The sequence below is a fragment of the Notolepis coatsorum genome (assembly GCF_963971535.1).
Source record: "Notolepis coatsorum genome assembly, chromosome: 7".
NCBI classification, from domain to species: Eukaryota; Metazoa; Chordata; class Actinopteri; order Aulopiformes; family Paralepididae; genus Notolepis; species Notolepis coatsorum.
Window position 1 is genome coordinate 13,983,745 of NC_140171.1, and position 12,500 is coordinate 13,996,244.

Consider the following 12,500-nt stretch of genomic DNA (forward strand, 5'->3'; position numbering starts at 1 on the left):
ATAGATAGATAGATAGATAGATAGATAGATAGATAGATAGATAGATAGATAGATAGATAGATAGATAGATAGATAGATAGATAGATAGATAGATAGATAGATAGATAGATAGATAGATAGATAGATAGATAGATAGATAGATAGATAGATAGATAGATAGATAGATAGATAGATAGATAGATAGATAGATAGATAGATAGATAGATAGATAGATAGATAGATAGATAGATAGATAGATAGATAGATAGATAGATAGATAGATAGATAGATAGATAGATAGATAGATAGATAGATAGATAGATAGATAGATAGATAGATAGATAGATAGATAGATAGATAGATAGATAGATAGATAGACAGACAGACAGACCAGATAGACAGACAGACAAGATAGATCATTGACCACCTTTAGGACAGATCCTGTCCCTTGGTCCCCAATCTGATAAGATGTTTGTTGTCGGATGACTCAGTACACAGCTGTCAGTAGATGACAGTGGTGATAGTTAAAGTAATCAGAGTACCATTTCTTACACATCCTCTCATTCTGCAAATTTAGTAGTCAGTGCAATAACACTTACATCCTCATTTTTTGCCTCAAGGACAGCTGTGAGTCCCCGGATTCCTGATTTGAGGATATGTAAAGAAAGGCACTCTGTGTACAAATTAAGCAGGGGAGTGCCCTTTGTGTCCTTGTAGCTCCGCCCTCCCCACACGTCTGGTTCTAGCTCCGCCCCTGGTTCTAGCCCCGCCCCCGGTTGTCTCTCCTGGGTATGGTATTACAGACTGGGTTTAAAGGACCGTACCAGTCGAATCCTGACTTCTCACCATTATTGGAGATTGCCTCCATCTGTCTTTAACTGGTTTTGTGTTCCTAGGTGCATACAGTGTGTGTTCTAGCTGACCTCAGCTGACCTCAGCTTACAGACTATAACATGTGACCTACATCATGCCAGTTAGGGTCCAGACCCTCACTTGTGTTTACTGTTGATTATTCTCATCTTCAGAGTTAATTATATTGTTTACACTGTTGATTTTTTGTCATATTTCTATATTCATATTTTATTATATTGCCTACATTTATGTGTTATGCTACTATTACCATGCCCATACCTGTACCCCCCTCCCCCATGCTGCTATGACGCACAAATGTTCCCATGGGGATCAATAAAGGAATCTCTTCTCTCCTCTCCTCTCTTCTCTTCTCTTCTCTTCTCTTCTCTTCTCTTCTCTTCTCTTCTCTTCTCTTCTCTTCTCTTCTCTTCTCTTCTCTTCTCTTCTCTTCTCTTCTCTTCTCTTCTCTTCTCTTCTCTTCTCTCTCTCTCTCTCTCTTCTCTTCTCTTCTCCACTCTTCTCTTCTCCTCTCTTCTCTTCTCTTACTAGACGGCATTCATCACACTGCCATTGATTTTGAAAAGGGTGAGACTTGCGTGAGACTTGAGTGTTGTTTGTTTTGAAGGTTGCTAGGCAGGTAATTCACCCTTCTGAAAACCACTGGGTCGTATATTTTCTCTAACGATACTGTATGACTCTACTGCGATCCTCAGACCACTGGGTCGTATATTTTCTCTAACGATACTGTATGACTCTACTGCGATCCTCAGACCACTGGGTCGTATATTTTCTCTAACGATACTGTATTACTGTGATCCTCAGACCTGGATCTGCTCTCCATCCTTCACAACCGCCTACAAACTTCTGGGGACAGAGCCTCCAGCGTGGCGCCCCCCCCCCCCCCCCCCCCCCGTCAGATCCTCTCTGCCACATCCTTGGAGTCCTTCAAGACTGAAAACCCACCTGTTCATGAAGGACTACGGCCTCTAGTCGTCTCCCTGTCCTTTATTGTTATTATTGTTTATTTAGTTTATGTCTTATGTGTCTTTTTTTGTTGCTTTGTAAAGCGTCCTTGGGTTTCTTGAAAGGCGCTATATAAATCCAAGCTATTATTATATTATTACTACAACAAGCCATTCCATTCCACGCATAAATCGGTAGCATTCATAAAAAACGCACCCAGAAACTAAAACCGAAAGTCGGACGAGAGGATTGCAAGGGTTTCTAGTAGAGAATGCAGTCAACGTTAGCGAAATGATACGACCTAGTGGTTTCCACAAGGGTGAATTGCCTTCTGACCATATTCACACATTTTGCTCTCATGTCGTGCTTGGGGTGGGATTGCTTTCCCCCCTGTTCCCACCTTTGGGAACAAGATGGTAAGGAATCCCATCATCAGCATGACATGAGAGCAAAATGGCCGCCGTGTGAATAAGGTCAATGCCTAGCAACTTTCAACACAGAATATTCTCCACCCATTTTCAACATCAATGGCAGTGGGAATAGGGTTTAGTCAAGTAAGCGGAGATCACCTATACACCTATGAACACACATTAGTTAACCACATAAGCATTGGATGGCCCGACGGCGGGCCATCACGCACTCGCGGCACTTTGCGCACGTCTGCCACCTCTGGGCTGCATTTTTCGCAGATTATCCAATACTATCCAGTAGTCCGACACGATACACTACACGACCAAGGTACCCATGTACATGTCAAAATACTTCCCAAAGGTCAGTGAATACCACGATCACAACACCAGAGGGAGCTCCACAAATCATGTTAAACCCAGATTCGGCTCAAACAAGGGACTAAACACGTTTCGCAATTATGCCGCAGCCACATCAATGTGGAACGCCCTACCTAAAGCCGTAAAGGAATGTGAATCACTACCCACTTTCAAAACCACTCTCAAAGAACACCTACGGGAGACTGCAATTCGAAACTGGCCCCTGTAAATGTCCTAACCCAACCCCCTCCACTGTACAGTAAATTACCTAGTATGGTTTTGTCAATATTCCAATGTACAGTTTTGCTTGTTTGTACAGTGTTTCTCCCCCCCCCCCAACCCCCTCCAATGTACAGTAAATTACCTAGTATGGTTGTCAATATTCCAATGTACAGTTTTGCTTGTACAGTTGTACAGTGTTCCCCCCCCACCCAACCCCACCCCCACCCAAACCCACCCAACCTCCTCCAATGTACAGTTTTTACGTCAAATGTATACTCTCTTTTCTGGACTCTTTTTGTATCACAAACAGTACTGTATTTGCAAATCTGGTATGTCATAAATGTATAGATGTAGCAGTACTGTCTATCTGTATGTCATGTATGTCATATATGTCCTGATGAATTGAAAATGGGGGACCCTGATGTAAACAAGACGAAAGTCTTTCTCTGGTCTGCATCCCCTTAACAATTGTGTGTATTGAGCTGTACTGTATTGTACCCATTCTGCAATCTGTTAATAAAGTTTTCAATCAATCAATCAATCAATCAATCAATTCATTTGCTGCCTTTCGATCGCCACCACACTCGACCAATTGCTTGTTCCGGGTCTCGAGTTACATGACGATATATATCCGGCGCCCATAATTTGTAAATAAATAAAGCCCCGGTGGTGCACCACATATATACACACTCAGTATAATCGCAACATCCTGGTAGGGCTGGGCAATATGACCAAAAACGTTATCGCGATAAAATTATACAATTATTTTCATATAACTCGATATCGATAATTATCGTCGATATAATGTCTGTCAAGTTTAATTAACTTCTTATGCCCGGCGCCGATGGACGGGCTATTAATAGCATAGATATATATAATAGACTTGTTTTGCTGCTGCGAATGTTGATGTCGCGCACGTTAGCAGTTAGCCGACAAGCGGAGTATCTCATGACAGACAATGTACTAAATATTACCCTAAAATACTCTCTTCCGCCCCAATATATTGAAACGACGTCCACTGTATACCCCACACTACTATAAACGTGGCCTCAGAATTCACGACACACACATACTCGGCACGTAAATATATAAAATAGTGCCGCGCAAGCTAGTTATCCTAGCCAGCCTGTTGTGTCTAAGCGGTGTATTCCATGACAATGTAATAAATATTACCCTAAAATACTCTCTTCCGCCCCAATATATTGAAACGACGTCCACTGTATACCCCACACTACTATAAACGTGGCCTCAGAATTCACGCCACACACATACTCGGCACGTAAATATATAAAATAGTGCCGTGCAAGCTAGTTATCCTAGCCAGCCTTGTTTACTACTAGAGTCCTACCTCTCTACCCAGAGGTGCACCGCGGGTCTCCTTCACTGTCGGCCATCTCCTTCACTGATTGGTTGTTAGTGCGTGTGCTGATATCCAAGCTTGGAAAATCGATATATCGAAACTTTGCGACCACGTTTCATGTTTATTTCGAGGAAATAATTTATCGCGATAGTTATCGTTATCGTTTTATCGCCCAGCCCTACGTCCTGGGTTCGAATCCGGCCCAGGACATGTGTTGCATCATGTCCTCCCCATCTCTCTCTCTCTCTCCCTCTCTCCCAATTTCCAAATTGTCCTATCAATAAAAAAAAAATGCACATAAAAAATTCCCTACAAAAAATACATCTTTAAAAAACGTGGGGAAGTGGGAAGTGGGGAGGGGATACATGCCTGCAACATGTAAACAACAACATTCTTTTCGGACCCACAAAAAGGAAATTGTATGCATTTTCTGGGGAGAAAGTCATTTTATTCTGCACCTTTCTAAAAGCTCTGTGGATTTATTATCATTTTAAATGATTACTCTACATAAGAAATGTATCTAGAGCACCTTTAAAAAGACGATCTCCAGTGATGGTGAGAAGTCAACATTAGATTGGTGTGGTCCTTAACACATTCATGGCCAACCATTTAATAACCTACTCAATGTCACCGAGCGGCACTGCAGAATTACCCTACTCTTGGAATTCGGAAAAGTGCATTACCGGCCAGATCCTCGTAGGGGCGCTGTCTCGATAATGCAGTGTTCCCTGTGGCAGAACGTGTCTTTTTTTTTTATCTTGAATGGAGTTTACTGATAGCCTGAATCTATCCGTGTAGCATGTAGCATGGAATACGTTTTGGGACGCGGAATTCAGTATGCAGTAAAGGATTATATCATCAGCCAATGGACATATCGATCTACCAGATGGCGATCGATAACTGGGAAATCCTTTTTGCAGTCCAACCGGCCCACGTAAGACCTTTTTCACTTAAATTACACGCTGATCAGGCCTTGTTATGATACCCAACCAAGCGATCAGCAAATGTGGCTACTGAAGCTAACGCTGTTATTGGTAATCAATAATCAGAAACGACGTCCCCCGCCCCCCCCCCCTTTCATGCATTCATGGTGGAACATTATATCGATCATATGCATTTTGATTTTTAGCTCTAGCTTCTGTAGGGCCGAAACGCCATTCGATGTAACGTTATTAGCTTAGCGGCCTGTATCTCGCCTTCCAGGAAATATACCAGACCAAATCCCATATAACGCTTATATTCAAGATGCTATAAAATGGGAACGTATTGATGAATTTTTTTTTTCTTTAAGCCATTTTGAAGGGACGGTTTATAGTGTCAATTGACAATGAGAATGGACAGATAGCAATAATATAAAGTATAGATTTAGCTCTACAAACAGCCTCACGCACAATGAAAGTTTATTATGAAATGCTGGCCGTATAGAGTGAGACTAGACGGATCCAAATGGCCATGAATGTGTTAACACTGGTGACAATACTTTATTGTCGAAGTACACAAGGAAATGTGTATTTATCCCTCTTGGGCACAGACACATAGTGACCTAGACATACCGGTAATGCATTGGGGGATGATGATGGTGATGTTTTAAGAAAGGTGGTCGACCGAAACATAGACAAATAAACTGTTAATATATAGTATGTGAGGAATATTTCTCTTATCTTATCTTATACTGCTTATCTTGGAGAAGGCTACAGACGAAGACATCTGTGTATGTGGGATGATGTGAGTCAGGAAGATTAAAGACTTGAAGTAATGGACATGAATATGAACTACAGTATATTCAGGACATCTATCTCTGTGAGCCTACTCCCTACATCAATAGCATATGGATATGATTAACATATTACTTACATCATAGCCAATATTTCACAACCTTCTAGTTGTACATCCAGGGTTGTGATCACCCCCCCCTAACACACACACACACACACACACACACACACACACACACACACACACACACACACACACACACACACACACACACACACACACACACACACACACACACACACACACACACACACACACACACACACACACACACACACACACACACACACACACACACACACACACACACACACACACACACAGTGACCTCTCAGTGTTTCTTACACATGCTCTCATTCTGCTAACTTGTAGTCAGTGTATTAATACTGAAATCCTCATTTCAGGATCCTATTTTTCGCTGAGGATCCTGACTCTCTCTCTCTCTCTCTGTCTCTCTCTCTCTCTCTATCTCTCTCTGTCTCTCTCCCTCTATCTGTCTCTCTCCCTCTCTCTGTCTGTCTTTCTGACTCTCTCTATATCTCTCTGTATGTCTGTCTCTTACTCTCTGTCTGTCTGTCTGTCTGTCTGTCTGTCTGTCTGTCTGTCTGTCTGTCTGTCTGTCTGTCTGTCTGTCTGTCTGTCTGTCTGTCTGTCTATCTGTCTGTCTCTCTCTGTCTGTCTGTCTGTCTATCTGTCTGTCTATATCTGTATGTATGTATGTCTGTCTCTCTGTCTGTCTGTCTCTCTCTGTCTGTCTGTCTCTCTCCCTCTCTCTGTCTGTCTGTCTCTCTCTATGTCTGTCTGTCTGTCTGTCTCTCTCCCTCTCTCTGCCTGTCTGTCTGTCTCTCTCTCTCTCTCTCTCTCTCTCTCTCTCTCTCTCTCTCTCTCTCTCTCTCTCTCTCTCTCTCTGTCTGTCTGTCTGTCTGTCTGTCTGTCTGTCTGTCTGTCTGTCTGTCTGTCTGTCTGTCTGTCTGTCTGTCTGTCTCTTTAACACACACTCACACATTAATGCATATTGATTGCTTAGTCAATAGTTAGGTGGCTAACAGATAGTCAACACACACACACACACACACACACACACACACACACACACACACACACACACACACACACACACACACACACACACACACACACACACAGACGGTAGTCAAGGTAAATGTCCTAACCCAACCCCCTCCAATGTACAGTAAATGACCAAGTATGGTTGTCAATATTCCAATGTACAGTTTTGCTTGTACAGTTGTACAGTGTTCCCCCCCACCCCTCCTGCCCAACCCCCCCCACCCCACCCACCGAACCACCTCCAATGTACAACCCCCCCCCCACCCACCCCACCTACCCAACCTCCCCCAATGTACAGTTTTTACGTCAAATGTATATACTCTTTTCTGGACTCTTTTTGTATCACAAACAGTACTGTATTTGCAAATCTGGTATGTCATAAATGTATAGATGTAGCAGTACTGTCTATCTGTATGTCATGTATGTCATATATGTCCTGATTAATTGAAAATGGGGGACCCTGATGTAAACAAGACGAAAGTCTTTCTCTGGTCTGCATCCCCTTAACAATTGTGTGTATTGAGCTGTACTGTATACCCATTCTGCAATCTGTTAATAAAGTTTTCAATCAATCAATCAATCAATCAATCAAAGTAGTCAAAGCATCAAAAGCTATCGATAATGTTAACCAACGTTAGCCATCTTGCAAGTCAATCAACTTTCTTGACTTGTGAAATTACCTTTTAAATTGATAAACGTCATATGTGTAATTCATGGCACAACTCGGGATCAAAAAGGTACTTGTCTCTCACCATTGACTACTGTACATATTTCTTCAGAAATAAGGTCCCATGGTGATTGGTTGGTGGTTAGCGGAAGGGGAGGGACTTCGCCTCTCTATTGCCCGACCAGACTTTGATCTTTAACGTTGTGCGGCTACATTGATCCACTGTGTCTGTCCGTCTACGTCTGTTTTTAATTCATTTTCAATGACTAGTATACATTTGTTGGACAAACAGAGTTGGGGTTATGTTCCAATTTTCAAATAAATCAACAGACAGTAATACCTTCTGTCAATTTTCTATCCGTTCTTTTTTAACTTTGTATTGTACGTTTAATGCTACTTTTACATATTTTTTCTGCTGCTGTTTTCTTCTACTTCTATTTATTGTATTATATTACCATTGCTGCTGTAAGGTCAAGGAACCAAAACCAAATATAGTGTCACTCTTCTGTACTATCTATCTAGGTCGTCCTCGGACGGGCCCTCCATCGGTGCTTCCAGTCATCCCGATCCTCCATGCATCTGGCTAGCTCGCCGGTGCTTTCTGTTCCCGCATCTCTCCTGAGTACGTCCACGTAGGTTAACGTGGGACGTCCTCGTGATCGATGCCTGTGTGTTGGTTCCCACAGCACAAGGTTGCTGGTTGGCATCTCATGGTGTCTCTGGCAGTGACCTGCCAGCCTCATTCTCCTGACTGCCACTTTATCGCTCACTTTTAGCACCCCCCCATACAAGTTTGCATTAGTGACATGCTCATCCCTGTTGATGTTGAGCACCACACGCATCATTCTGGTGTAGCACCCATCCAAGGACTTCTGCAGGGTGGGCTTCAAGGTCAAGCATTCACTGCCATACAAAAGGACAGACTCAACTGTTGCATGAAAGAAGTTGAGCTTGATTTGACGGGGGAGGTTGGATTTCCACACACTGGTCATGCCGTTCAGAGCCCTCCACGCAAGCGTCTTCCTCACTTTAAGGTCTTGCTCGGACGAGTTGACCCACAAGCCCAGGTACTTGAAATCACTGACTTCCTTTAGAGCAGAGCCTCCTGTTGTCCTTAGAGGTGGATGATCCGGGAGGATGTTATACATTATGTCTTGGCATTTAGCCTAAGGCCAACCTTGGCGCACTCCGTCTCCACTCTGCACAGGAGTTCCTGTGCCTGCTCCACCTGGTCAGAGAGCAGGCTGATGTCGTCCGCGTAGTCAAGGTCTGTTAGGACTATGGCGGGGTGTCGTCTCGATCTTCTTGGGGTTATTGTGAGACCAAGTTCCTGCTCCCGTCCATTGATGGCCTTCCTGAGCGCATAGTCGAGGACTATGACGAAAAGGAATGGGGCAAGGGTGTCCCCTTGCATCACTCCAGCCAGGATGTCAAATTCTTCACTGTTGCCGTCTGGGGTTACCACCTTGGCCCTTGTACCCGTGTGCATGGTCCCTATGGCCCGGAGTAGATTGGGAGGGACTCCGTAGGCCTTGAGTATCCTCATCATCACGGCTCTGTGTATCGAGTCAAAAGCCTTTTTGAAGTCGATAAAGCACAGTACCGCTGTTAGGTTGTTCTTCTTCACCTCCTCGATGATTCTTCTCAAGGCCAAGATCTGGGCCACAGTGGTCCTCTTCTCTCGGAAACCATTTTGGTTCTCCCTGAGGTGGGGGTCGATGGCATTCCTTATCCGGTTTAGTATCATGCAATTGTACATCTTTGCAATGACACATGTCAGACTTATGCCACGGTAGTTGTCTGGCTTCGAGAGATCTCCGGACTTAGGCACTGGGATGATGTTAGAGAGAGACCACACATCAGGCTGGTTGTTTTTCATCAGGGCATGGTTGCAGAACTCCAGGATGATGTTGTCAAGGTCACAGTTCTTATAGACCTCTGGGGGAATGCCGTCCGGCCCAGAACTTTTCCCCTGCTTCAGTGTGGATTTCACTTTGGTAAACTCCCTGGCTGTGAAGGGACCATCGTCAATAGTGAGATTCGTGAGGACGGCAGGTATCGTCTCCTCATCTTCATCCACTGTCGAGTGTGTTCCCAGTAGATTTCGGAAGTGAGTGAACCAGGAGGTCACCCTCTCCTCTGGGCTGTTGCCCACCACCTGTCCCTGCTTCGACCTTTTCCTCCCACTCATCTCATTGATGACCCTCCATGCCTCCCCATACTGCTGTTCACCATGCGCTGCCTCCACTCTCTGCACCTTCTCCATCAACTCCTCCCCCTTATCTTGTCGTAGGTATCGAACAAAAGCTGTTTGGCCTTTTTCAGTACCTTGCGATTCTCTGCAGTCTGCTCATGCCCGTAGCCTCGTCGTGCCTCCTCCACGCCCTCACGTGCCACCATGACTTCTGGGTGTTTGGACCTCCGGGAGACCCCATTCCTCTCCACCACTGGAACACACATCCTGGCCGCCTCTTCATTCGCAGCAACGAACCGCCTGTATTTGGTATTAGGCTCCTCCCTTCCACTGCGTACCTAGTTTGAAGGCCAGGGTTGACTGAGAACGCCTTCCAGTCATACCGCGTCTTCAGGCTTGGTTTGGGGACCCTGAGGCTCAGTCGCACCATCATGGAGACCACTCGGTGATCAGAGCCCACAGATTTGAACGTGCTGTAAGGTTCAGCATTCAGGACTCCTTCTGTACTCCTGTGACAATAGAACTCTTCTGTACTCCTGTGACAATAGAACTCTTCTGTACTCCTGTGACAATAGAACTCTTCTGTACTCCTGTGACAATAGAACTCTTCTGTACTCCTGTGACAATAGAATAATCTTAGTCTGTCTCTCTCTCTTTCTCTCTCTCTCTCTCTCTCTCTCTCTCTCATATGACAGCTATTCATTATTAGACATCTAGAATCATCACACTTCTCTGCTCGTCTCCTCTCTGTCTCTCCCTCCTCCATTCCTTCATTCATCTCTCCATTCCTTCATCCCCCTCTCCCTTCCTTCATCCCTCTCTCCCTTCCAGATGAATTGTGACTAATTGCAGGCTGAGGGCCGGCCCCCGCCCTCTTCAACCCTGCCAGCCACACAACATGGATAGAATTACTGCGGAAAAATGTTGAGCTAGACAGAGAGCGAGCGAGCGAGCGAGGGAGGAGGGAGAGGCATGGAGAAGGAGAGAGAGAGAGAGGCATGGAGAAGGAGAGAGAGAGAGGCATGGAGAAGAAGGAGAGAGAGGGGGCAGAGATGAAGGAAATAAGAGAGGAATGAGAAAGAGATGGAGAGAAGCATGGAGTGAGAGGAATGAGAAAGAGAGATAGTGGGGAAAGAACTGAGGGGGGGGAGAAAGGCATAGAGACAGGGGGTGAGTGAGGGGGAGAGAAGGGAGAGAGAGAGAGAGAGAGAGAGAGAGAGAGAGAGAGAGAGAGAGAGAGAGAGAGAGGAGAGAGAGAGAGAGAGAGAGAGAGAGCATGGTAATGAGAAACACATGGTGCAGGGGAAGACTATAGTCATCAATCTGTGTGGAGGAAACGTGGAGCAAAGGGAGTCTCTAATCTGCTGACACAAACACACGCACGCACACACACACACACGCACACACGCACACGCACACACACGCACACACACACCTACACACACACACGCACCCACACACGCACACACATAATCTGCCTATACAAGCCCCCCATGCAACAGCTGTGTGAATGAGGCAGTTACAGTGACATCACCATAATTCACACTGTGATACATAATTGTTCCTTTCATCAAGGTTCCTGTCCTTCTGTTCTCGTCTACACATTAGGCTACATCTATATCCTGATGATGACCTCAGCTGCAGGTGAAAGAAGCCTCACCTTGCCTGGTCGACACGTTCCTCTCGTTCCCCGCCGTGAGGACCACCTGCGCGTGGCTCCTCTCCAGGCCGAACAGTTCGTCCTTGCCCACCCGCGCGCTCTTGCTGGACTTCATGGTGCCGGTGGGCCCGGAGGGCGCCAGGTAGCGGCCGACGCAGTCGCGGAACGCCACCTTGCCGGAGCGGAACTCCAGCATGTAGCCCGTCTCCCTGTCCGTGGTGGCGGCCAGCGTGCCGTCGTTCCTCAGGAAGCGGTTGTCGGAGGTCTCCAGGTGGTAGCGCTGCTCCCGGTACACCAGGGTGACCAGCGAGTCCACCCCCCAGGGTACGTCGCGGTCTATGGCCACCTCCTCGGTACTCAGGTGCGCGTAGCGCTTACGCGACAGGCTGTACAGGTTGACCTGAATGAATGAATGAATGAATGAATGAATGAATGAAAACTTTATTGAACAGATTGCAGAATGGGTACAATACAGTACGGCTCAATACACACAATTGTTAAGGGGATGCAGACAGAGAAAGACTTTCGTCTTGTTTACATCAGGATCCCCCATTTTTCAATTCCTTTCCTAGTGACATGTATGACATACACAACATACATGACATCATGACCTTTATGGCATAGGGACATACATGACATACACAGGTATATAGTACTGTTACATTTGTGACATATATACGATATGCAAATATACAGTACTGTTACCCATAGATAGGGTGACCAGGTGTCCCCCTTTTGGTTGTACTGTCCACCATTTGACCGAATGTCCCACATATTGAGAGGATGTCCCTCTTTTCGAAGCAAAAAAAAAAACATTGGTCTAAAAGCCCCTCCCTGCAAAAACAGATATGTTAGGTGGTAACAAGCCGGCTGCAGTGCCAAGATGAATGTGGAGAGATATAATTCTGTATTTAATTTGTATTTATTTTTATTTAACCTTTATCTGTATTCGGTGAAGACGAGTTATTCCCACCATATGTCCCACTTTGTCC

The 12,500-nt window shown here is 45.2% G+C and overlaps 1 protein-coding gene across 1 annotated transcript in view; it reads right to left on the reverse strand.

The window, feature by feature from the left end:
* The window catches only part of LOC311232244 (fascin-like), a 25,266-nt gene that overhangs the window by 12,061 nt on the left and 705 nt on the right, over positions 1-12,500 (reverse strand). Inside the window, 1 exon segment of the mRNA XM_084318983.1 lies at positions 11,509-11,908. Coding sequence (XP_084175109.1) covers positions 11,509-11,908 — 400 coding nt within the window.